Below are 27861 nucleotides of genomic sequence, written 5' to 3' on the forward strand. Positions count from 1 at the left end.
TGTCCTTTCTTTTTATCTTCTTTTAAATTCAGAATATCCAATAGTAGTAGTTAATTTATCATAGTTTGAATCATCAGATGAAGTTAGAGAAATACACTAAAGCCAACAACACATGACTCATCTAGGCATCTTAACCTCTTAAAGTAATTGAGGAAACTTTACTATATGATTTTAAGGAACGTTTAGTGTTATATAATATATCCTTTGCTGTAGACATATTTGATGTAAGCTTTTGGCATGCATTGGATTCTAGGTTCTAAGGTATTTCATTTTGGCTAACAGTTAAAAGTACTGGATCTAGAGTAGACTGCCTGAGTTTAAATCCAGGCTCCCTATTAATTAACTGTGTATACTTGGACTAGACACGTAACTTAATGAGACTCAGTTCCTCATTTATAAAATGGAGTGACAGTGGCACTCATCTTATAGGGTGTGTAATGCGATGATGTATGTTAGGCTTGTAGCATAGTGCCTTCCATAGTACTGTTCAGATGTTTGCTATCACATTATTTTACTGCTTTTACACACTGATGTACACATCTGTTTGACCAGGCTCAATTTTTAAGCATTCTCCATGCTTAAAACTATTTCCATGATCCCTAGATCTCTACTCTAAGGATTGAGATGAAATGATCACCTGTGATGTTTCTCTAAAAGCCTCATTGTTGGAAGACATCTGGTAAGTCTGATGTGTTTCAAACTATTCCTTGGCCTTTTTAAAATAGAGTTTAGAAACTCAATATTTGAATCAATTCAGTATCTCCTTTCCAATTTATCTCCTTTCTCATTCAACCCTGCACCTGCAGGGTGATGCAGAACTCACCATGTTATCAGTAGCTGGATTGGAGTAATCTAAATATTCTATATGACCACAATAATCTAATATTACTTAGTAGCTATAACCTGAAGGTTTGGAGTCGAGGATGTCTCAAGCTTTGCGTGTGCCTGAATAAAAATGGTAGGAATTTTTCTTTTTTTAACTAGAATTGTTTTATTTGTGGACAAATGTTACAGCTTCTTCTGGATAAAGGAAATGAATTCGATGATGTATATTTTATAATTCTCTTTTTAGCCTCTCTTAAGGTCAATGTCAGAATATTGAATAGAATTCTGATACACTAAGCATATATCCTGCATGACTAAAATCCCAGCACCAACTGGAAGCCTCAAATAAAGCCATAGAATAATTCCATTTAGAGCTGACAGAATAATTAGAGAGCCTTCATAACTGAAATTGTTATAAATTTAGTTATCAAAGATGGAGTTCCCTAATCATCTCAAAAGTTACAGCTCTCTCTCTCTTTTTAATTGAAGTATAGTTGATTTGCAATGTTGTGTTAGTTTCAGGTGTACAGCAAAGTGACTCAGATATAGATATATGTGTGTGTGTGTATATAAATATATATATCTTTTTTATATATTTATTTTATATATATATATAAAACCTTTTTCAGATTCTTTTCCATTATAGGTTATTATAAGATTTTTTTTTTTTTTTTTTTTTTTGCGGTACGCGGGCCTCTCACTGTTGTGGCCTCACCTGTTGGCGGAGCACAGGCTTCGGATGCGCAGGCTCAGCGGCCATGGCGCACGGGCCCAGCCGCTCCACGGCATGTGGGATCTTCCCAGTCCGGGGCATGAACTCGTGTGCCCTGCATCGGCAGGCGGACTCTCAACCACTACGCCACCAGGGAAGCCCAATTATAAGATTTTGAATATAGTTCCCTGTGCTATACAGTAGGTTCTTTTTTTTTTTTTTTTAACATCTTTATTGGAGTATAATTGCTTTACAGTGGTGTGTTAGTTTCTGCTTTATAACAAAGTAAATCAGCTATACATATACATATATATCCCCATATCTCCTCCCTCTTGCGTCTCCTTCCCACCCTCCCTATCCCACCCCTCTAGGTGGTCACAAAGCACCGAGCTGATATCCCTGTGCTATGCGGCTGCTTCCCATTAGCTATCTATTTTACATTTGGTAGTATATATAAGTCCATGCACTCTCTCACTTCATCCCAGCTTACCCTTCCCCCTCCCCATGTCCTCAAGTCCATTCTCTAAGTCTGTGTCTTTATTCCTGTCCTGCCCCTAGGTTCTTCATAACCTTTTTAAATTTTTTTTTTTTAGATTCCATATATATGTGTTAGCATACGGTATTTATTTTTCTCTTTCTGACTTACTTCACTCTGTATGACAGACTCTAGGTCCATCCACCTCACCACAAATAACTCAATTTCATTTCTTTTTATGGCTGCGTAATATTCCATTACAGTAGGTTCTTGTTGTTAATCTGTTTTATATATAGTGTGTATATGTTAATCTCAAACTCCTGATTTATCCCTCCCCCCACTCTTTCCCCTTTGGTAACTGTAAGTTTGTTTTCTCTGTCTGTGCATCTGTTTCGTAAATAAGTTCATTTGTATCATTTGCTTTTTAGATTCTACATGGAAGTGATATATTTGTCTTTCTCTGTCTGACTTCACTTAATATGACAATCTCTCAGTCCATCCATGTTGTCAAAAGTTACAGCTCTATGTACATGTATAGGTGAAAATTCTGTCCAGGTTATCCTGTTCATGAAATAGTATTGAGGAAAAGATGTAAGGGTATACACATTGTTTTACTGTGCTTCACAAATAGTGCTTTTTTTTTTTTTTTTTTTTTTTTTTTTAAACAAATTGAAGGTTTGTGGCAACCCTGCATTGTCAGATGATGGTTAGCATTTTTAGCAACAAAGTATTTTTTAAGGTATGTACATTGTTTTTTTTTAGACATAATGCTGTTGTATACTCAATAGACTACAATACAGTGTAAACATAACTTTTATGTGTACTGGGAAACCAAAAGATTTGTGTGACTTGCTCTACTGAGAGATTTGCTTTATTGCAGTGGTCTGGAACAATATCTCCAAGGTATGCCTGCATAGCAGAGATGCCAAAAGCAAATGAGATCAAACCTAAAAAAAACCATTTAGCATGTGAGTAAAAATAAAACCTCCTTCGTTAACACTGGTGTGAATTTTACACTGTTAATACTAACACCGCATAAGGGTCTCATTACCAAAACACTGGACTGGGAGTATATTTTTGTGATTGTCTAATATTTACTGTTATAAATCTGCTTGAGAACAGTTTTAGATAAAAGCTTGTTTGCTTTGAGATAGTTTCCTTGAATGTTAGTGCTGCTGCGGAATGCATCAAGGACACAGGTTTGTGAATCATGACAGCTCAGTTTTAAAACTAGAGCCAAACATTGAAATAATTAGCCACATGCAAGATTTGGAGCTGAGAATAGAACACAGTGGAGTATGCCTCACTGTCCTGAAGATACTAGCTTCCAGAAATTCTAAGAATGACCAAGATACTCAAACGGGATGGTAATACATCATCCAGTATAACAAAGTCCTTTGCAGACATGTCTGAAGGAGATGAGCATTGTCTACCGGGCCACAGTCATAGCCTTGTGAAGAGTACCAGTTAGGGTTCCATTGCAGGCAATCAACTCTAGCTGACCTAAGCAATAAAGGATTTATTTGAAGGATATGAGGAGCTCTTAAGATCAGAGGGAAGCTGAAGAACTGGACTTAGGTTAGGAACTCTGAAAGCTCCAGAAGTTTTTAAAACAGGAATTGCTTAAGAATCTTGCTTTTATTCCTCTACTGGATTAAATGAACTCCAGATGTTGATCTTTAAATTGCCCCATTCAAGATTCAAAATCCTGGAAGTGTGCAAAGCCAGGTCAAAAATCACCTCCTGGCGGTTCTGGAGCTTTGAGAGAATGACCTTTCAGGAACTCCTTTGGCTTAAATGGTTTGAGAGCAAAAGTACACTTGACCCTTGAATGACACAGGTTTGAACTGCATTGGTCCACTTATCCTCAGAGTTTTTTCAGTAGTAAGTACCACAGTACTACACAGTCTGCGGTTGGTTGAATCTGCAGGTTCAGAACCACGGATACAGGGAACTGTGGATACGGAGGGCCGACTATAAGTTATTCGGGGATATTTGACTGTGAAGAGAGTCGGCACCCTAACCCCTCCGTTGTTCAAGGGCCGACTGTACCTGGATTTACTGGTCAACTGCAAAAGGAGAGTGGGGTTTCATCCAAAGAAAATTGAGTATTGTGGAGAATGTGGCTAGACAAGAAAGTGGTAAACGACCAGCTGGTCACACGAGGCCAGTCCTGCCAAGGGCAGTATCATGACTCCGGTGGGCATGCTGGACATATGAGCAATACACATTACAGTTTGTGTGGACAGGCCTTTAGGGACTGTTTGGTCCAGTCCCATAAGCTTTACCACTTGACGATGGATTGCTACTTGACATGCCCAACTCTGCAGCCAGCTGATCACTTTTTAACTTGTAATTTATGTTGTTCCAGATAGTAGGTGTAAAACAGAACAGTGGAGACTGAAGTATAACATGGGTTTTTGTTTTATTTCCGGGAAGTACAAGCCCATTCCTCTGATAGGCAGTTAGCATGAAGGGCTGATCCTTGCCATTTCTCTTAGAGTCTAGTTAGGCTGAGTCTGGGCTGTAGCTTTAACAAGACTGAGTAGACCAGGCTTAGCCCAACCCCTACCCTCTCAGGCAGTTAGTTGCCTTTTGATCTTGGCAGTATTTGAGCTGGGTGCACGTTCAGATGTTTGGTTCTGACAGGGTTCTGGCATCCAGTCACCATGAGAATGCACAAGACTTTGAGCCCCTCTTCTGCCATTTTCTCTGAAAAATCCAGGAAAGGTGACTTGTCTAGCCTAGCAGTTTGTTTTTAAATGTGTTTCCAGATTTCTATCACTATTGTCTGAGTGTTGGCTGAATTCTCCACATGCCTGCAAAGTCTCTCCATCCAAGGCAGGCCTGCTTTTCCACACACTATATCCATTCTCAGCAGTCCCAGGTATAAAAAAAAAAAAGTACCAAGGCTCTCTGCTCATTTCGGAAGGGCTTATTTCTGCCTGAAAGTCAGTTAATGAAGTCCTTGCATCCACTGTTCTTTGCTAGTCTCCTGGAAAAGTATTATTTTTATTTTGTCTGGCCTTTTCTTGTTACTATATGGAAGTGAAAGTCTTTTGTATCCTTCTACATTCTAGCAGAAGAAATTGTGCAGGGATTTATTATAAGTCACGTAAAGTTCATTTTCAGCTTTATAAGTTGCAGTCCCAGTTGTGGAACTGTATGTTAGAGAGTATGCTAGAAAGCGCTTGCACAGTGTAGCCTTGGGCAAAATCTCTTTACTTTTGTGGGCATCTGTTCCCTTATCTGTAAACAGAAATCATAATGTGTACCTTCTGTTACTGTTTTAAGAAACATATGAAAATGCCTTGGAAACTAGCAAGTGAATATGTCTGCAGGTCATCACGTCCTTAGAGTTGTCATCTCACATTTCTGGGCTTCCATTTCCTTATCTGTACAATAATGGAAATGCTGAAATAGACATGCTTTAAGTTCCCATCCCAGTTTTCACTAAACAGCACACTGATGCAACAGTGGCCGTGTTGATAGACATTTTGGGGCCTTAGTGATACTGACCTGATCATCAGGACTTCTAAACTAGGTGACTTTCTTAGCTGCTGACGGGTGTCAGCCTTGGTAAATGGACTTGGTTTTTTAAAATTGGAGTTTTCAAGAATGGAGCCTTTTTTTTTTTTTTTTTGGCTGCATTGGGTCTTCGTTGCTGCACACAGGCTTTCTGTAGTTGTGGCGAGTGGAGGCTACTCTTCGTTGCAGTGTGTGGCCTTCTCATTGTGGTGGCTTCTCTTGTTGCAGAGTACGGGCTCCAGGCACGTGGGCTTCAGTGGTTGCAGTACAGGGGCTTAGTAGTTGCAGAGCATGGGATTCAGTAGTTGCGGCACGTGGGCTCAATAGTTGCATCACATGGGCTCTAGAGCGTAGGCTCAGTAGTTGTGGCGCACGGGCTTAGTTGCTCTGTGGCATGTGGGATCTTCCCAGACCAGGGATTGAACCCATGTCCCCTGCATTGGCAGGCAGATTCTTAACCATTGTGCCCCCAGGGAAGTCCCTGGACTTGTTTTAATAGGCATAAGTTGTGAAACATGCCATTAGGTAAAGTCATAGACACTTCGAGGTACTTGGTATTTTTATTAAATGTGTTTCTTTGGCTCTTTTGAAGCTGTAAGCTTTTTCGTTGGTTGTTTACTTTGAATGTCCAAAGATCTGCTACTTTATATAATTTTTTTAATAATTTGAAGATAGGATTGGGATACAACCTCTTTAGTGGTTGATGGAATTAATTTCTTCCATAAATGTAGGTTCTTCTTGGTGAATACATTTATAGACGCCAGTCTTTTAACTAGTTTAAAAGACCAGATCAATATTGGAGTTGTTTACATGGAAGTAGGCCATTATTTTTTAAACCTGTGCTGAGCTGAACTTTACCTTTGAACTGTTTATGGAAAACAGGCTAATGCAATAAATATAATCAAGATTTTTCTTTACCCATAAGTGTGTTTAATACATTACAGTAGGTAAGAGCTTTCACAAACATTTTAGTAAAATAGGTGCAGAGCAGGTTTGAGTTTCTGAAACAAGCCAACCCTATTTAAGAACTTTACCAAAATAAAGTATGTATTGTGGCTGCCAACAATTACAAATACATTTTATGACATTTAAAAAGCTGTGCCCCTCTGTCGCTTATGTATTTGAAGGTAATAAAACTGTATTACTGGGCTTCCCTGGTGGCGCAGTGGTTGAGAGTCCCGCATACCGCAAAAAACAAACAAACAAAAAACTGTATTACTTTTTAAAACATTCTATAATTTAGATTTCTTACTGATGGAGACTGGTCTTTCCTGCAGTTAATCCAAATGAGGAAATCTATGGAAAAGCTAATGGCTTGGCGGGTAGGGGGGGTTACTTCCGTTACTAAAGATAAGCCATTGAAGAACTACAAGACTTACCTACGAAAGGCTTGATTCTCAGTTTGTCAAGAGTTCTTTGAGTCATCACTCTTTCCTAGCCCCGTAAAAAAGTATTTTATTTTATCTAGGTTTTTATCAGACTAAAATCTCCAAGCTTGTCATTGATCCATTTATTTTTAGTAATAATTTCAATAAAATTACAATATAAGCAAAAATAAAATAGGCACCTTTGGAGTATTATATTAGTGAATTGCTTGTATACATCACTTTAATCATTTGGTGAATATGTATGATGAGTGGCCCAATAATAGCTAATACTGACCAAAGAATTAAATGAATGCTAGGGAGAAGAAAAAACTAGTGGTTATTCTTTCAATATCTATATAGTTAATTCTTGATAATTTGTGCATTACTGGTAGTGGGATATACATAAGTAATAGAAACCTGTATCATTCAAAATCTCAAAGGCAAAAGCTGCACTGTGTTCTATCAGACCTTTACACATTGTTGATTGCTCTGGTGCTCATCTAATTTCCTGATTACTTACCTATCAGGAAAGTATATTCAAGATCCATGCTAGACCTAAAAGTCAGGTTAATAGGAGGAAGAGGAGGAAAAACAAAGTTGAACTTGCTGTTCTCAAATCACTAAGATTTGTTTCTTCTTGCAGGGAAAATGGATTGGAAAGGAATCTTGTGGCCTGATATAAATGCTGATAGATTTGTAAGTCCACCGTTGTCTGAATGAATGATTTACACATGCCCTTCACACTGCCCTGTGCAGTATGGCATACTCCCTCAACACCACTTATATCTTTATGTACTTATACATTCCCTGCTCTACTTTGTCCAGGTGCCAGCAAGTAAGGATCTGGGGAGAAAGAGGAAGTGGTAACAAGTGGCACCTTGGAGCTGGCTATCACACCCGTTTTGTTTGGAGTGAGGACAGGAACAAAAATTTGCGTGAAGCCTTCAGGAGAGAAGAGAGGCAGGGACTGAAGGAGGGAAAAAGCCCCAAAGCTGCAGGCCTGTCTGAAGGCCACTGAAAGTGTGGGTGGAAAGAGGTATCCTTTCTGCATACACCAGTAGCAACTGCTGAGGTGAGTGGAGGTGTGGGAGTTGTGGAAGAAGCACAGCTATTTCTAACCCTGCTGGTGAAACTCTGTGGAGGCACTTTGAAGTTGGGAACAATAAGTTAGGAAAAATTTTAAAAGTTTGTCAGATCTCAGTGCACTGAAATCCTGGGGTGAGGTCCCTGAGGAACTGTAGTGCTTGGCCGAAACCACGTGTCTCACATCGAGAGCACAGTTTAAAAGATGACAGGAACGAGGGTAAACAGCCTCTTAATTATGGTCTGAAAGAGAGCTGCTGTTTCTCTCCAGTTATACAGAGTCACAAGGGCTTCAACCAACAGATGTCAACGCACACTTGATACGAGATGCAGAAAAGACTCAGCCTTCATTTTGAGAAATTTATTAAAATAAGAACAAGCATCAGTTGTACATAGAAATAATCATTTGCACTAAGGTGGTACTCAAGCAGAAGAGCAGTTTTAAATATATTTTAAAAATCACAAAATACATTGGTTAAGGCACCTACATCTTGTCTCATGTTTTCAATAAATATGCTGTTTTTTAAAAAGGCAGTAGTGAGGACCTCTGATTAAATGAATATAGGCATTGTGCTATTAAAGATAGTCATACTTTGCTGTGGCCACTGATTTATTCTCAAAAGAACTTTCATTAGCTTGGTTTAGCATTTAAAAAAACAAAACTGAGTATGAAAAAATCACAGTTTTCTCTTTACAGTCTTAAGTCTCTTCCAGAGAGACCTATGTACAAAAGGTACTATTTCTTCAATTATTCCTTAAAGGAATTATGCAGAAGGTGCAAGATCGCCTCCCAGAAAGTAAAGCCATCAGAGGTTGAATGTTTCAGAACAGCATGAGTCTTTGGGAAAGTATTTTTTTCAACTGCAGTAAAATCAGCTGGGTTTAGAAAACTCCGGACCTTACAGCATCCAAGTAGTGCCCTCTGTTCAAGGAGTTCAAGGAGTGCCGTCTGTTCAAGGAGTTTTGTTAAGCAGTTGAGGGAAACCAGGTCCAGCTCCTGTGTTGTACAGGGTAGACAAAGCACCAGCCGGGGAGTCAAGTGGCCTGGGTGCTCGTTCAGTGCCCCCGGTACTTCCAAAATGCCAATTTGGCACTTCTGTTACAGTGCTCGTTAGATTAGCTCACGAAGCCTGTGCTCGTGCATCATCTTAGTTTGGTCACCTGTAAGATGAAAAGGTTGGAGCTTCCTGCGTTTTCGTCCGCTTCCAGCAGCTCGCTAGTCTGATGGTCTGAAATGGTTTTGGTCACAGCTGATGCCACTGCAGGTAATAGGCGCAGCCTCTCCATAGACACAGTGACCACAGCAAAGAGGAAAAAAATTAACTCTCCACAACATGCCAGATCGTTTGAGGCCTCGGTGCAAATCTTTTCATCAAAGCCCCGTACGCTATTTAATTAAAAGACACCGTTTAACTAGAGTTATGTTAGTCACAGAAAAATATTAAGACTTCTCTTATTAGATAATATAACTTCCATGGCAGAACTGGCTTGCATAGATCTCTGAGATGAACTTCACATTTTCACACATTTGGTTTCTCCAGTCAGGTCATAGTTCAGCACCTAAGATACTGGGCAGTAAGGCTGGATACGGGCACGAAGGAAATACGAGCAAGAATCTTGATGTGAGCCACTCCTCATTTGGGGTGAGATTTTCTTTATTTTTTTGTCAGCTGTATTGAAGGGGCTGCCCATCTCATTTCCTTTACTGCTGGTGTATGACATGGGAGAATGCAGGTTGGCAAGACTTAAGCTGGGAGACATGCTTTACTTTTTGGCAAGTAAACTAGACACATGGTCAAAGCTTTACGAAATCTGGGACGTACTGCTCAGATGCAGTAGAAAATACAACTAATTTCATTCTGAAATAATATTGCTTTTACCTGCTAAGGTCTGGTCTTCAGTTTTCCTTTATATATACACACACACACGTGTGTGTGTGTGTGTGTGTGTATGTTGACTTTAAATTATAGAGAACATTTTTACCTCATTATAAAATATTAACTTTAAAGTCAATCATTGAGAAGCAATTGGATACAAAGCATCTAATCACAAAAAAAGAAAAAGAAATCACAGAGCACTTCAGAAAGAAACTCTGGTGCTAATGGGCATTTAGTTGTTCTTTTCCAGAGACCTGTAATAATCTGTCAGGACTTTCCATGCTTTGGGGGCCATGAAGCCATCTGGGGGATTCTCTCCTTCCCGGGCCAGTTTCCTCATACGAGTTCCTGAGATGAAGTCAAACTCATTGTGCCTGTCAGAGGGTAGCAACAAAGAACTCTGCATAGGTAAATAACATCTACCTTAAAGATCCCAGGAGTAGGATGGGTTCTGAGACCACATTTTTTCTTTCTGTAAAATGCTGCATCTTCTAAAATAAGCAATTCACTAAATCTTCAATAAAGGAACTGGCAGAAGAAAGGGAAATCATGGCAGCTACCCATTCAATACTGTGTACCTACTCAGTTCATGGGAAGCGTCTTCTATTAGCTCTGCCTACTTGTGTGAGCTCTGAGCGTGGTGCATGCTCTATAAATGCTCGTTGAAATCTTTTTCTGTGTTTACTTCCTTTCACATAATGGGCCAGGCACTCAGTGCATGCTCAAGGAATGTATGTTAAAAAAGAAATATTTATGGACCATCTACTATATGCAAGGGGCTGGCTATGCTACAACTTTAGGGGACACAAAATGTGCAAGACCAGGACTTAGCTTTCAAGGGACTCTCCAATTAGGAGCATGTGGAGATGCACTGGGGAGCTTTCCAAAATTTTGCCTCATCATTCCAGCTGTACAGATGTTGATTTAAAGAATTTTCCTCTGAAAACCTACCTTGCTGGATCATAGAAGTCCATGGCTTTTTTGGCTTTGTTGTAGGCAGCCACTCGGAATGGAATGATTTCCACAGAGGTGAGGCCAGGGGCCATGGTCAAGACCTTGGCCCCATGAGTAGGTTCATATAGGTCTTTCTTGGTCTCAGGGTGGGGCATTCCTGCAGGGTCCCGGCCCACAATGTAGAAATTGGCCCCTGCAACCATCCGGGACCTGCAGTGCCATTGGACCTAGGAAACATCACATAAAGGACATGCTGGTCATCACTGGCCAGTCCTGTGGAGTCCCTGTTTATGGAGACACCCCTTTATTCTGCTTTAAAAGTAATTCAGTGATGTGGGTCAACTAATAATTGCAAGGAAGTCAGTGAGGTGTCCAAGACTCCTGCTCTTGTCATCCTTTGTGTTATATTGGGTAGGATATAGGAGCTTTAAAGCTAAGAATCCTCCCTCTTAGACCATGAGTTTATATTTCCTAATCTCTCCAGACTAACAGGCCAGGAACACTCAGATCTTACTGTTCCACAGAACCATGTGGATTTTACTTTCCAGTTCCTCCCTATTCAAAATAAATCACAGTTTAAGGGAAATTAGAAACTCCAATATCTTTACCATCTGACTGCCAGTAATGAGCAAATTAACCTTCACATGCAGACACTGATTCCATTTCGACACAGCACTGGGATTTCAAAATCAGTTGCCCTCTTTAGAGCTCAGATAGAAATATAAAGGATGGGGAAGAGAGCGAGGGGCCTGGAACTTTGATCTGGTCAAAGAGAATTAAACGCAGTTTGGAGCATTCCAAAGGGTTGAGACCTTCTCGGTTCATCCTGGTTCCTGTAAACTTGTTGAAATCCACTAAACTGGTGGTGTGGTGGGACAAAGAAAGTCTCTGTTCGATAGGCTCAGTGTGTTATGATGAAAGGGAGACATTAAGGTTTTAAAGACATCTTCTCCCTTCTAATATAGCTCACCGAGCATGGTGAATCACTTAAGAGTAACTGGAACTGCTGAAATATTGGGCTAGATACATCTTGCCCTGTAACCCAGGTAAGCTATATTAAACACCTCGTTCACATACCAACTTCCACAGTCTCAAAAGCAGTGTATGACAGATTTGATTTGGTGTTTCTAGCATTTTCACAAATACTTTATGGAAACGTAATTAAGTTGGATAAAGTAAAGAGACCAGAAGGTTTTAGAATCTGCTCATGAAGACGAATCCCAGAAACTCGCTGGCTCTTCTAAGTAAAATTAGATGCTGTACTCCTGAGTCCCACAGCCCAGCCCAGGGAGCTGCTCACCTCTGTGGGGCCAGCATACAACATGGGAGATGGGAAGATGGCCACGATGGTGGATTGGGGATCTAGAACCTCCTCCTCGAGCACAGCTGTGTGCTGCTTCATCCGCCAGTCCAGGGGCACATCGTCATCCTTGGTCCAGCCACCCAGGGGGTGGAGCAGGAGGACCGGGTGCTTGTAGCCTCTCTCCAGGAGCCGGCGGCGGGTGTCCTGCATCAGCAGAGCATGGCCGTTGTGGACAGGATTGCGCAACTGGAATGCAAACACTGCATCTGGGAAAGGAAAGCAGAAACACCAAAGTCAAAGACATGCACTGTCTGCAAGAACAGAAAGGCAGGAGAAGATGGCAGAGATCACCTTCCTCCTCACAGATACATCAGAAATACATCTACACGTGGAACTTCTCCTATAGAACACCCATCGAACGCTGGCAGAAGACTTCGACCTCCCAAAAGGCAAGAAACTCCCCACGTACCTGGGTAGGGCAAAAGAAAAAAGAATAAACAGAGACAAAAGAATAGGGACGGGACCTGCACCAGTGGGAGGGAGCCGTAAAGGAGGAAAGGTTCCCACACACTAGAAGCCCCTTCGCGGGTGGAGACTGCGGGTGGCTGAGGGGGAAGCTTCAGAGCCGTGGAGGAGAGTGCAGCAACAGGGGTGCGGAGGGCAAAGCGGAGAGATTCCCACACAGAGGATCGGTGCCAATCAGCACTCACCAGCCCGAGAGGCTTGTCTGCTCACCCGCCGCGGCAGGCGGGGCTGGGAACTGAGCCTCGGGCGGATCCCAGGGAAAGGTCTGGAGTTGGCAGAGTGAAAACAGCCTGAAGGAGTTACCGCACCAGGGCTGGCCGGGAGGGAGTTCGGGAGAAGTCTGGAGCTGCTGAAGAGGCAAGAGACCTTTTCTTCCCTCTTTACCTCCTGCTGCGCGAGGAGAGAGGTTTAAGCGCGCCGCTTAAAGGAGCTCCAGAAACGGGCGCGGAGCTGCCGAAGAGACAAGAGACTTTTTCTTGCCTCTTCGCTTCCTGGGGCGCAAGGAAAGGGAATTAGGGGCACCACATAAAGGAGCTCCAGAAACGGGCGCGAGCTGCGGCTGTCGGCACGGACAACAGAGACGGGTGTGGGACGCTAGGGTTGCTACTGCCGCCACCAAGAGGCCTGTGTGCGAGCGCAGGTCACTCTCCACACCGCCCCTCCCGGGAGCCTGTGCAGCCCGCCACCGCCAGGGTACCGGGATCCAGGGACTGCTTCCCCGGGAAAATGCACGGTGTGCCTCGGGCCGGTGCAGCGTCACGCCAGCCTCTGCCGCGGCGGACTCGCCCCACATCCGTGCCTGCCCCGCCCCCCCGCCTGAGTGAGCCAGAGACCACGAATCAGCTGCTCCTTTGACCCCGCCCTCTCTGAGCGAAGGGCAGACGCCCTCGGACGACCTGAGCACAGAGGCGGGGCCAGGTCCAGGGCTGAGCCCCAGGAGCTGTGCGAACAAAGAGAGAGGGAGGTCCCTCCCAGCAGCCTCAGAAACAGCGAGTTAAAGCTACACAGTCAGCTTGAAGTGCCCTGCATCTGTGGAAAACCTGAATAGACAGCGAAATATCCCAGTTTGAGGAAGTAGACTTTGGGAGCAAGATATACTATTATTTTCCCCTTTTTTCTTTTTGTGTGTATGTGGGTGCTGCTGTGTGAGATTTTGTCTGTGTAGCTTTGTTTTCACCATTTGTCCTGGGGTTAGACCGACCATTTTTTTTTTTTTTTTGGTCTTTTTTTTTTTTTTCTTTAATAGAAATTTTTCTTCTAAATAATTATTTTGTTATTTTAATAACTGTATTTTACCCTACTTTATTTTGTCTTCTCCCCTTTCTTTCTTCCTTCCCTCCTTTCTTTCCTATTTCCCTCCTTCCTTCCTCCCTTCCTTTATTCCCTCCTTCCTTCCTCCCTTCCTTTCTTCCTCCCTCCCTTCCTTTCTTTATTCCCTCCTTCCTTCCTCCCTTCCTTTCTTCCTCCCTCCCTTCCTTTCTTTATTCCCTCCTTCCTTCCTCCCTTCCTTTCTTCCTCCCTCGCTTCCTTTCTTCCTTCCTTCCCTCCCTTCCTCCTTTCTTCCTTCCTTTCTTGCCTTTCTATTTTTTTCTCCCTTTTGTTTTGAGCTGTGTGGATTAAAGGCTCTTGGCACTCCAGCCAGGTGTCAAGGCTGTGTCTCTGAGGTGGGAGAACTAACCTCAGGACACTGGTCCACAAGAGACCTCTCAGCTCCACGTAATATCAAACGGTGAAAATCTCCCAGAGATCTGCATCTCAACACCAAGACCCAGATTCACTCAAGGACCAGCAACGAACAGTGCTGGACACCCTATACCCAACAAAGAGCGAGACAGGTCTACAGACCCATCCATTAGCAGAGAGACTGCCTAGAATCACAGTAAGGCTACCGACATCCCCATACACGCCCCCAGATGTGGACCTGCCCACCAGGGAGACGGGATCCAGCCTCATCCACCAGAACAGGGGCACTGGTCCCCCCAACCAGGAAACCTGCTCAACCCACTGAACCAACCTCAGCCACTGGGGACAGCCACCAAAAATAGATAGAAATACGAACCTGCAGCCTGCAAAAGGGAGACCCCAAACACAGTAAGATAAGCAAAATGAGAAAACAGAAAAACACACAGCGGATGAAGGAACAAGATAAAAACACACCAGACCTAACAAATGAAGAGGTAATAGCCAATCTACCTGAAAGAGAATTTAGAATAATGATGGTGAAGATGATGCAAAATCTTGGAAATAGAATAGACAAATTGCAAGAAACAGTTAACAAGGACCTAGAAGAAATAAAGAGGAAGCAAGCAACGATGAGCAACACAATAAATGAAATGAAAAATACTCTAGACGGGATCAGTAGCAGAATAACTGAGGCAGAAGGACGGATAAGTGACCTGGAAGATAAAATAGTGGAAATAACTACTGCAGAGCAGAAGAAAGAAAAAAGAATGAAAAGAACTGAGGACAGTCTCAGAGATCTCTGGGACAACATTAAACGCACCAACATTCGAATCATAGGGGTCCCAGAAGAAGAAGAGAAAAAGAAAGGGACTGAGAAAATATTTGAAGAGATTATAGTTGAAAACTTCCCTAATATAGGAAAGGAAATAGTCAACCAAGTCCAGGAAGCACAGAGAGTCCCATACAGGATAAACCCAAGGATAAACACGCCGAGACACATAATAATCAAACTGTCAAAAATTAAATACAAAGAAAACATATTAAAAGCAGCAAGGGAAAAACAACAAATAACACACAAGGGAATCCCCATAAGGCTAACATCTGATCTTTCAGCAGAAACTCCACAAGCCAGAAGGGAGTGGCAGGACATATTTAAAGTGATGAAGGATAAAAACCTACAACCAAGATTACTCTACCCAGCAAGGATCTCATTCAGATTTGATGGAGAAATTAAAACCTTTACAGACAAGCCAAAGCTGAGAGAGTTCAGCACCACCAAACCAGCTTTACAACAAATGCTAAAGGAACTTCTCTAAGCAAGAAACATAAGAGAAGGAAAAGACCTACAAGAACAACCCAAAACAATTAAGTAAATGGTAATAGGAACGCACATATCGATAATTACCTTAAATGAAAATGGATTAAATGCTCCCACCAAAAGACACAGACTGGCTGAATGGATACAAAAACAGGACCCATATATATGCTGTCTACAAGAGACCCACTTCAGACCTAGGGACACTTACAGGCTGAAAGTGAGGGGATGGAAAAAGATATTCCATGCAAATGGATATCAGAAGAAAGCTGGAGTAGCAATTCTCATATCAGACAAAATAGACTTTAAAATAAAAACTATTATAAGAGACAAAGAAGGACACTACATAATGATCAAGGGATCGATCCATGAAGAAGATATAACAATTGTAAATATTTATGCACCCAACATAGGCGCACCTCAATACATAAGGCAAATACTAACAGCCATAAAAGGGGAAATCGACAGTAACACAATCATAGTAGGGGACTTTAACACCCCACTGTCACCAATGGACAGATCATCCAAAATGAAAATAAATAAGGAAACACAAGCTTTAAATGATACATTATACAAGATGGATTTACTTGATATTTATAGGACATTCCATCCAAAAACAACAGAATACACATTTTTCTCAAGTGCCCATGGAACATTCTCCAGGATAGATCATATCTTGGGTCACAAATCTAGCCTTGGAAAATTTAAGAAAATTGAAATCGTATCAAGTATCTTTTCTGACCACAACGCTATGAGACTAGATATCAATTACAGGAAAAGATCTGTAAAAAATACAAACACATGGAGGCTAAACAATACACTACTTAATAACGAAGTGATCACTGAAGAAATCAAAGAGGAAATCAAAAAGTACTTAGAAACAAATGACAATGGAGACACGACGACCCAAAACCTATGGGATACAGCAAAAGCAGTTCTAAAAGGGAAGTTTATAGCAATACAATCATACCTTAAGAAACAGGAAGCATCTCGAATAAACAACTTAACTTTGCACATAAAGCAATTAGAGAAGGAAGAACAAAAAAAACCCCAAATTTAGCAGAAGGAAAGAAATCATAAAGATCAGATCAGAAATAAATGAAAAAGAAATGAAGGAAACAATAGCAAAGATCACTAAAACTAAAAGCTGGTTCTTTGAGAAGATAACTAAATTTGATAAACCATTAGCCAGACTCATCAAGAAAAAAAGAGAGAAGACTCAAATCAATAGAATTAGAAATGAAAAAGGAGATGTAACAACTGACTCTGCAGAAATACAAAAGATTATTAGAGATTACTACAAGCAACTCTATGCCAATAAAATGGACAACCTGGAAGAAATGGACAAATTCTTAGAAATGCACAACCTGCCAAGACTGAACCAGGAAGAAATAGAAAATATGAACAGACCAATCACAAGCACTGAAGTTTAAACTGTGATTAAAAATCTTCCAACAAACAAAAGCCCAGGACCAGATGGCTTCACAGGCGAATTCTATCAAACATCTCTTAGAGAAGAGCTAACACCTATCCTTCTCAAACTCTTCCAAAAGATAGCAGAGGGAGGAACACTCCCAAACTCATTCTATGAGGCCACCATCACCCTGATACCAAAACCAGACAAAGACATCACAAAGAAAGAAAACTATAGGCCAATATCACTGATGAACATAGATGCAAAAATCCTCAACAAAATACTAGCAAACAGAATCCAACAGCACATTAAAAGGATCATACACCATGATCAAGTGGGGTTTATTCCAGGAATGCAAGGATTCTTCAATATACGCAAATCAATCAACGTGATACACCATATCAACAAACTGAAGGAGAAAAACCATATGATCATCTCAATAGATGCAGAGAAAGCTTTTGACAAAATTCAACACCCATTTATGATAAAAACCCTGCAGAAAGTAGGCATAGAGGGAACTTTCCTCAATATAATAAAGGCAATATATGACAAACCCACAGCCAGCATTGTTCTCAATGGTGAAAAACTGAAACCATTTCCACTAAGATCAGGAACAAGACAAGGTTGCCCACTCTCACCACTCTTATTCAACCTAGTTTTGGAAGTTCTAGCCACAGCAATTAGAGAAAATAAAGAAATAAAAGGAATCCAAATAGAAAAAGAAGAAGTAAAGCTGTCACTGTTTGCAGATGACATGATACTATACATAGAGAATACTAAGGATGCTACCAGAAAACTACTAGAACTAATCAATGAATTTGGTAAAGTAGCAGGATACAAAATTAATGCACAGAAATCTCTGGCATTCTTATACACTAATGATGAAAAATCTGAGAATGAAATTAAGAAAACACTCCCATTTACCATTGCAACAAAAAGAATAAAATATCTAGGAATAAACCTACCTAAGGAGACAAAAGACTTGTATGCAGAAAACTATAAGACACTGATGAAAGAAATTAAAGATGATACAAATAGGTGGAGAAATATACCATGTTCATGGATTGGAAGAATCAACATAGTGAAAATGACTCTATTACCCAAAGCAATCTACAGATTCAATGCAATCCCTATCAAATTACTACTGGCATTTTTTACAGAACTAGAACAAAGAATTTCACAATTTGTATGGAAACACAAAAGACCCCGAATAGCCAAAGCAATCTTGAGAACGAAAAATGGAGCTGGAGGAATCAGGCTCCCTGACTTCAGACTATACTACAAGGCCACAGTAATCAAGACAGTATGGTACTGGCACAAAAACAGAAATATAGATCAATGGAACAGGATAGAAAGCCCAGAGATAAACCCACACACATATGGTCACCTTATCTTTGATAAAGGAGGGAAGGAAACACAGTGGAGGAAAGACAGCCTCTTCAATAAGTGGTGCTGGGAAAACTGGACAGCTACCTGTAGAAGTATGAAATTAGAACACTCCCTAACACCACACACAAAAATAAACTCAAAATGGGTTAAAGACCTAAATGTAAGGCCAGACACTATCAAACTCTTAGAGGAAAACATAGGCAGAACACTCTATGACATCAATCACAGCAAGATCCTTTTTGACCCATCTCCTAGAGAAATGGAAATAAAAACAAAAATAAACAAATGGGATCTAATGAAACTTAAAAGCTTTTGCACAGCAAAGGATACCATAAACAAGACAACCCTCAGAATGGGAGAAAATATTTGCAAATGAAGCAACTGACAAAGGATTAATATCCAAAATTTATAAGCAACTCATGCAGCTCAATAACAAAAAAACAAACAACCCAATCCAAAAATGGGCAGAAGAACTAAATAGACATTTCTCCAAAGAAGATCTACAGACAGCCAACAAACACATGAAAGAATGCTCAACATCATTAATCATTAGAGAAATGCAAATCAAAACTACAATGAGATATCATCTCACACCGGCCAGATTGGCCATCATCAAAAACTCTAGAAACAATAAATGCTGGAGAGGGTGTGGAGAAAAGGGAACACTCTTGCACTGTTTGTGGGAATGTAAAATGATACAGCCACTATGGAGAACAGTATGGAGGTTCCTTAAAAAACTACAAATAGAACTACCATATGACCCAGCAATCCCACTACTGGGCATATACCCTGAGAAAACCATAATTCAAAAAGAGTCATGTACCAAAATGTTTATTGCAGCTCTATTTACGATAGCCAGGACATGGAAGCAACCTAAGTGTCCATCAACAGATGAATGGATAAGGAAGATGTGGCACATATATACAATGGAATATTACTCAGCCATAAAAAGAAATGAAACTGAGTTATTTGTAATGAGGTGGATAGACCTGGAATCTGTCATACAGAGTGAAGTAAGTCAGAAGGATAAAAACAAATACCGTATGCTAACACATATATATGGAATCTGAAAAAAAAAATGTCATGAAGAGATTAGTGGTAGGACTGGAATAAAACACAGACCTACTAGAGCATGGACTTGAGGATATGGGGAGGGGGAAGGGTAAGCTGTGACGATGTGAGAGAGTGGCAGGGACATATACACACTACCAAATGTAAATTAGATAGCTAGTGGGAAGCTGCCGCATAGCACAGGGAGTTCACCTCTGTGCTTTGTGACCACCTAGAGGGGTGGGATAGGGAGGGTGGGAGGGAGGGTGACAAAAGAGGGAAGAGTTATGGGAACATATGTATATGTATAACTGATTCACTTTGTTGTAAAGGAGAAACTAACACACTATTGTAAAACAGTTATACTCAAATAAAGATGTTAAAAAAAAAAAAAAGAACAGAAAGGCAAAGATGCAGCTGTGTTTATTGTTCAGTGAACTTGTTACATCCACTTGCTTTTACGGACCAGCTGGAGAATCCACCTGGATCTTTAGGGGTGTTACTCCAAAGGTACCAACCAGTGCCAGACTGCTTAGACAGGAATAGGACACAAAGGTAGGAAGCCCTAAAGGGAGAGCCTGACTCAGAAATGAACACATTTGTTGCCAGGACCTTTCCTACAAACCAAGGCTCAGGCAGGGGCCAGTATTAAACAGTCCTCTTGCACCCTGCTCCAGCCTCATTTCCCTGGGAAGTGACTATTGATAAGGAACGTTTTCTGGGGTCTGTGCAAAAGTTTAACAATTTAGAGATATAAAAATATTTCTCCTTCGCTTTAGGGAAATCTTCAAAACTACTCCAGTTAGTGATGAACTCCTGAGAGCCTTAATTTTTCTTTCTGGTTATGAAATAAATTAATATATATCCATCATAGAAAACTTAGAAAATACAGAGAAGCCCAAAATGGAATTTAAAAATCATCCATCATCCTATCATTACTTTTTCTCTCTCTTTTTCAAAATACGTAAAGTGAAAATCTTCCCTTCCCCTTGGTCCCGCTTTACCCCTAGAGGTAGCCGCTGCCATCTGCAGTTTGGTGCGCATGCTGCCAGAGATTTCTGCTACACACAGAAGTAGGTTTGAGTTTTTAAAGCAATTATTACATTTTATTTCGTTTTCCAAAATTATTGTATACATACTGTTCTGCAGTTTGCTTTTTTTATTTAATGGATATATTTTGGGTATCTTTCTGGATCAGTGCTTAGTTTTAACTACTGCATAATATTGCAGTAGTTCAACTTTATAAGGTGTTTCCGTATCAACAAACATATCAAAAGAAGATGATGAAAGTTTTCAGCTTTTCAAAACTATAAACATGCTGTTTCCTGATAATCCTTAATTCTATAAGCAGAGGAGGGTTAGGGGTGTTAATAAATGCCGTAGAGCCAGGCTACGTACCAGCATTCATTTCTTTACATTTCTGTTTGAGCTCCAGAGGTGTCAGGCGGTATTGGTCCAACCCATCATTCCACCGTATTCTCTCCAGCACCTGAAGGTCACCACCAACCAGCCAATCCCCACTTTCCATCACCATCTAGAAAGACCATTATTAAAGTTGTTAGTGATTAATACTGTTTTCCATTTTATCTAAAATTTTTTCTTCTTATGAACCAATCTTGGCTTACTTGAAGAACTGCCTTCAGTTCTTCAACATTTCAAGCACAGTATTTATCAAACTTGTTGGTCTCACAGATCCTTTATTACTCTTAAAAATTATTGAGAAAAAAAAATTATTGAGGACCTGCAAAGAGCTTTTGTTTATATTGGTTATATGTATAATTTTCTGTATTAGAAATTAAAACTTAATTCCCTTAAAAATATTTATTGACTTAAAACTAACAAGTCTATTAAATATTAGCAAACTATTTTTTACTGAAAAATATTTTCTTAAAACATAAGAGAAAAATGGCATTGTTTTACGTGTTAGCAAATCTCTTCATTATCTGACTTAATAGAAGGCAGCTGGATTCTCGTATCTGCTTTTGCATTTATTCTGTGGCAATGTTATTTTGGCTGAAATATGTAAAGAAAATTCAACTACAGACAGGTAGTTGGAAAAGGGAAGAGTATCTGAATAGCCTTTTTCTATCATGTGGATAGTCTTCTTTGATATAAATAACCTAATTTAAAAATCAGCAACTTTAACAGACATTTCTCCAGATATGATGTACACATGGCCAACCCAACAGGGATTTGAAAAGATGTTCAACATCACTCATCACTGGAGAAATGCAACCTCACACCCATTAGGATGGCTACTATCAAAAACAGAAAATAGCAAGTGTGGGCAAGGATGTGGAGAACCCCCTCGTGTACTGTTGGTGGGCTGTAAAATGGTGCAACAGTATGGAGTTTTTTCAAAAAATTAAAAATACAACTACCACATGATCCAATAATCCAATTTCTGGGTATATATCCAAAAGAATTAAAAGTAATGTCTCTCAGATTTGCACAACCATATTCACAGCACCACTATTCACAATAACTAAAAGGTGGAAGCAACCCAAATATCTATTGAAAGATGAATGGGTGAACAATGAGTGTGAATGATATACATACAATGGAATATTATTCAGCCTTCACAACAAAGGAAATCCAGCCAGAGACTACAAAGGGGATGCAACTTGAAGACATTATGCTAAGTGAAAAAGCCATTCACAAAAAGATAAATACTGTATTTTTCCACTTACATGGGTATCTAAAGTAGTCAACTTCATAGAAAATAGAATGGTTGATACCAGGGTCTGGGGAAGGGAAAGAGTTGTTGTTTAATAGGTATGGAGTTTCAGATTTTCAAGATGAAAAAGTTCTGGAGGTCTGTTTCACAACAATGTAAATATACTTAACACTACTGAATAGTACACTTAAAAATGGATAAGATGGGGGCTTCCCTGGTGGCGCAGTGGTTGAGAGTCTGCCTGCTGATGCAGGGGACACGGGTTCGTGCCCCGGTCCGGGAGGATCCCACATGCTGCAGAGCGGCTGGGCCCGTGAGCCATGGCCGCTGAGCCTGCGCGTCCGGAGCCTGTGCTCCGCAACGCGAGAGGCCACAGCAGTGAGAGGCCCGCGTACCTCAACAAAACAAAACAAAACAAAAAACAAACAAAAAAAATGGATAAGATGGTAAATTTTATGTTACATGTTTTTTACCTAAATAAGTAAATAGATAGATGGTAGATAGATAGATGATCGACAGATGACAAGACTTTTTTCACCGAGGTCACTATAAATACTCTACTTTTCGATACCCAGTCTCAGTTGAAAAAGTGACTTCAGGAAAGGGTGGGTAAGGAACGGAACATGGAGACTTACAATCATCTATACATTGTCCCACACTTTAGATGGCCCAACTCTGGCATCTTCAATTGTGCCCCTTCTGTCAGGGCAAGGAAACCCTGGTGGGCAGGCCCACCTGAAGTCTGCATTTACTCTCCACCATGAGGTGTGTACCTGGGACACTCAGCCTGGGGTGCCCATAGGCAGACCCAGAGGGCCTCCAGGGCATGGGGCAAGGCCAAGCATAGGAAGAGAAGGAAGGGTTGGCTGCAGGCCAAGAGCCAACTGTCCACACGCTACCATGTTCTGGTACAGAACCGAGAAGCCTAAATTTGAACCTGGCCTTCCAGATTGTGATCAAGGCATATTGCCAAAGTAGAAAGAGAAAACATATTTAAGTTTATTAGTTAGGTAAGTAACTTTTAAATATGGTATCGGGCTTCAGCTCATATTGTTACCCTGGGTTGCACAAATATTAGGTGTGAACCTGGTGTGAAGAATGGTCAAAGTAATGAAAAACAAAGCCTGACAGTGTTTGATGAAAGGAGAGGGTTAGCACTTCCTTGACAAGGATGGATGTCAGCCCGACAACACACATATATATGGTAACGCATTGCCACCTACTTGGTGTCGTCTAACCATGGTTTTTATGTTGTACATCTGAAACTTATACATTGTTATGTGTTCATCTTATCTCAACCTGAACAAAGAGAAACATGACAACCTTTTGTTTTTTCTATAAACTTAAATATGTTCCATATGACGCTGCAGTGCAGCAAGTTAAGACTGAGAGCTCAGTCATTGAGACAAACATTACAGAAAGTCTTACTTCTCAGTCAGATCATAGTTGTGCAGTCATTCCCCTGATCAAATTCCATAACTGCCTTTTGCAGTGTCCAAGGACAGTGTGGCCAGCCTGTAATGTCAGCAGAAAAGAGGGAGGCAAGAAAAGGGGAGAGAAAGCTGATTGATTTATGACATCAATTCAGAAGACATCAAGGTGGTGATGGTATACCCCTGGTTCAATTTCCTGTCACGGCCAGATGTTGGAGTTTACAATGACTTGCATTCCAGAGGTTTTCAGGGAATGGGAGGTTGGGCTAGAGCCAGGGTTCTCAACAGAGGGCGATTTTGCCTCTCCTGGCAACATCTGACAATATCTGAAGACAATTGTGATCATCACAGCTGGCGTGGGGAAGGGTGTGTTATTGGCATCTAGTGATTAGAGGCCAGGAATGCTTCTCAATATCCTACATTGCACAGGACAGCCCCCAGAACAAAGGAAACCCTGGGTAGAGAAAGGGTGATTTGCAAGGGATTTGCTTGTTCTTTCATGGCCCCCTTTCTAAACTCTGTGCTCAGGAAAATCACTTAACAAGAATATTGTCAAATACCCATACCTAGACAGTTACTTTCTCATTGCTTAAACTGCAGATAAAATTTTGAAAGTTACCCCAAATCCCTGCGCATGCAGTAACTCGTTCTGGGCACAAGGGGTCCACCCTATATTGTTCCATTGGCCAAGGCAATATTGAACCTGTTTCATTCACCATCCAGCCTAAAAATGTATCTGGAGAACAATGCTGAAACTATGCTTTCGGCATTTCTGGGATCAGGAGGGACAGAGAGCATCTCTGTCCCCAAGGTGGCTCAACTGTCCCCAGAACTGTCATCCAGCTATCAGGAACGGAGGTAGGTCCAGTGGCTCTAATTTCCAAGGGCTTTGTGGCCCCTAAGTCCCCACTTCCTTCCAAGCCTCCTGCCAAAGGCAGGTGTGGGACCACAGCTAGAGTTTGCAGAACTGGACACACGTGTGAGGAACAGGCTTTAAGGGAGTTTAGTGAAGCAGTGAAAGAGGAACTGGGCTTGGAATCACAGACAACAGGAATGAGCTCAAACACTAGGGTGAAGACTAGGAAAGCTATGGCGAACAGGCTGAAAGAGGGCAAGGAAAGGCAGAGTGGAAATAACCTAGAGAAGAAGAGGGAACGTGCACATCGGAAGGAGAAGAGCTGCTGAGGGTGGGAAGGTGTAACAAAGAAAGTGAGGAGGCAGGAGTGGAAGGAACAGTGTCCTAGGCTGAGGGACTAGCACATGCAAGTGTGACAGAGGATGATATAATGACCAGCTGAGATGCTGGAGGGGAATCTCTCGGGCGGTGGTGGTGAGAGGTGGTAAGGTGAAGTCATAGCTTTACGTGAGCTCCCAAATAAAGCTTGAACGGTCCACTCTAGCTGAAGAATTGGAGAGGGGCTTCGAGGGGAGTAGGGCAAGAGACAGGGAAGAAATTAAGTGCCCTGGCCCAAGCTGCAACAGAAGTGAACAACTTCAAGCAATACCTAGGAGGCAAAACTGTTAGGACTTGGTAACTGAATGGACAAGGGAGAAGAAAGAAGGAAGAATGACGTCCACTGTGGTATATGTGTACAATGGAATATTAGTCATAAGAATGAAATAATGCCATTTGCAGCAACATGGATGGACCTAGAGGTTATCCTACTAAGTGAAGTAAGAGAAAGACAAGTATCATATGATATCACTTATATGTGGAATCTTTAAAAAAAATTATACAAATGAACCTATTCACAAAACAGAGAGACTCACAGACTTAGAAAACAACCTTATGGTTACCAAAGGGCAAAGGTGGCAAGGGGGAGGGGTAATTTAGGAGATTGGGATTAACACACACTGCTATATATAAAATAGATAATCAACAAAGACCTACTGTATAGTACAGGGAACTCTACTCAATACTCTGTAATAACCTATATGGGAAAATAATATGAAAAGGAATAGATACATGTATATGTATAACTGAATCGCTTTGCTGTACACCTGAAACACGACATTGTACATCGACTATACTCCAATATGAAATAAACATTTTTTTAAAAAAGAAATAATGCCATTTGCAGCAACATGGATGGACCCAGAGATTATCATACTGAGTGAAGTAAGAGAATGACAAAGATGACATCACTCATTTGTGGAATCTAAATAATAATACAAATGAACTTATTTACAAAACAGAAACAGACTCACAGACATAGAAAACAAACATGGTTGCCAAAGGGGAAGTGGGGGGGGGAGGGATAAATTAGGAGTATGGGATTAACAGAAACACAGTACTATATATAAAATAGATAAACAAGAAGGATTTACTGTATAGCACAGGGAACTATATTCAACATCTTGTAATAACCTATAATGGAAAAGAATACACACACGTATAACTGAATCACTTTGCTGTACACCTGAAACTAACACAATATTATAAATCAAGTATACTTCACTTTAAAAAATAAAATAATACTTTGAAAATAACAGAAAATATATATTTTTTCAGAATGCCAGGAGATGTACACTCAAAACTGAGGAAATTCATTACGGAAAATAAATGTTGTTGATCTTATGATAAAAAAAAGAAAAGAACAGAAGAATGACATCTAGGTTTTGGACATGGGCCACTGGATGGCGGAGCTGTTCACGGAGGTGGGGGACACAGGAGAGGGACAAGGCTGGGGTGAAGTTGCCCATGTTGAGTGCGAGATGCTTGCAGGATATATCCAGGTGGAGCCACACAAGAAACAGCTGTGGATAATTATCTAATGCCATGGTTCTCAACCTTCACAGTACATTAAAACCACAGGGAGCTTCAAAACCCACAACACCCAGAGCTGAGCCCAAGCCAATTAAATCAAAGTCTGTGAGGGAGAGATCCGGCCATGGGTAATTTTTAAAGCTCCCCAGGTGATTCTGTTGCCCCAGCTAACGATGTGGTCTTCATTGCAGGGCTAAAGGAGATAGAAACTCTCATTCCTATCCTTCGTTGGGAAGTCATACTCTGTTTGTTCTCTTGGTTTCTGGGGAGTCATGATTCTTAGGTGCTTCACAGGAACATTGTGAGAAATAATTACCATTTGAAAAAGCTTTGAGATCCATGGATGAAAGGCAACGGGGTCCATTAAGCATTATTCTTACAAGTTTCACCTGCTCCTCTCCTCATGATCGCATCTGTGACACCTCACGTGGTTCCGTATTAGTGAAAGAGAGGGTTGGGAGGGTTTGCATGGAAGGTCAGGGTAACTGCAGTGAGGGGCTGTGCAACAGGGGCAGACGGTTTCCTTGGCGCCTCTGACCATTTTCCACACAAACATAACTCTCAGTGCCAGGTGGAAACACAAGAAGGCCCATAATTACTTTTGGAAGGAATTACTGTTGGAAGGTTTGGGGTTCTAAAACCAAAAAACCATGTTTAAGTTTTACTGTGAATTTCAAGGTGCTAAAAAATGTCCAGTGAAGACAGTGCCTTTCCCATAAACACACCTTCGGTGCTCCAAGTGTAGCTTATACAGGGTCAGTGGTTTTCTCTCTGGTAATCCATGGCCCATTTCTCACCATTAAGCTCACTGGGAATGTTTACAGAGTCCTTCTAATGACCTAATGCTACAGAGTCACTGACTATATTTACAAGGCCACAAATCATACCACCACTCTCCCTGCCATCTAAAAAATTCTGACCTCCAACTGCCAGCACATGATGCAAGACAAGATTTATTTTTTTTCTTTTAGTGCTAACCATGTATATGTGGATGTTAGGCCCCAATAGTGGAAATATCTGAGCTGGCAGGAAGAAAGGCCACTATTCTTTAGGTCACTGAGTGCAGATAAGAGCCCAAACCTAAAGGATTATGATCAGAAAAGGAATGAGACAAAGATATAATTAAGGCTCAGAACACAATTCCTAAAATAGCTATTATCCAGTAATTTCAAGGCCTGTCTTCCAGCCTCTTGGAGAGAAAAATGTTCAGATGCCTCTGAGCTTATCTGCAGGGTGGCTAGTTGTGTCCAATAAATGAAAAGCTGCTTTGCTCCCCCCACTGACCTCCTATGTTCCACCAGGGGCCTTGAAAAAGCCCTACTTTGCAACATTTCACAACTGAAACAAAACAAAACCAAAGGGAAGTTTGTCTGACAGATTTGAACAGGTTTATTCAAACATCCATTGTGTACAGTCACAGAGGTGGAAGAGATCTCAGTTACTGAGTCTGGCCCCCTCCTTTTATAAATGAAGAAACTGAGGAC

At 41.0% G+C, this 27861-nt stretch overlaps 1 protein-coding gene, 1 long non-coding RNA gene and 1 other non-coding gene across 6 annotated transcripts in view; 2 read left to right on the plus strand and 1 right to left on the minus strand.

Annotated features, from left to right (window-relative positions):
- The first annotated feature begins 223 nt into the window (after window positions 1–223).
- LOC131750929 (uncharacterized) lies at window positions 224–8348 on the plus strand. Its single transcript, XR_009334024.2, has 4 exons — window positions 224–679; window positions 2893–2980; window positions 7551–7603; window positions 7733–8348. It is a non-coding gene; the product is annotated as an uncharacterized lncRNA (long non-coding RNA).
- The window catches only part of PAPSS2 (3'-phosphoadenosine 5'-phosphosulfate synthase 2), a 204375-nt gene continuing 182970 nt past the window's right edge, over window positions 6457–27861 (minus strand). For 2 of the 4 annotated variants that reach the window (XM_067025103.1, XM_067025100.1), the window contains 5 exons: window positions 22191–22244; window positions 20899–21034; window positions 12122–12390; window positions 10819–11048; window positions 8348–10241 (listed from right to left, as the gene is read on the minus strand). In XM_067025103.1, coding sequence (XP_066881204.1) covers window positions 10100–10241; window positions 10819–11048; window positions 12122–12390; window positions 20899–21034; window positions 22191–22244 — 831 coding nt within the window. In that variant the 3' untranslated portion in view covers window positions 8348–10099. Of the gene's footprint in view, window positions 10242–10818; window positions 11049–12121; window positions 12391–20898; window positions 21035–22190; window positions 22245–27861 lie in introns of all 4 variants that reach the window. The other 2 variants (XM_067025102.1, XM_059053998.2) reach the window with 1 other exon arrangement.
- Window positions 23308–23427, plus strand: LOC131751737 (U6atac minor spliceosomal RNA). The gene has a single exon (XR_009334298.1). It is a non-coding gene; the product is annotated as a U6atac minor spliceosomal RNA (small nuclear RNA).

The sequence above is a fragment of the Kogia breviceps genome, chromosome 2 (genome assembly GCF_026419965.1).
Source record: "Kogia breviceps isolate mKogBre1 chromosome 2, mKogBre1 haplotype 1, whole genome shotgun sequence".
Taxonomy (NCBI): domain Eukaryota; kingdom Metazoa; phylum Chordata; class Mammalia; order Artiodactyla; family Physeteridae; genus Kogia; species Kogia breviceps.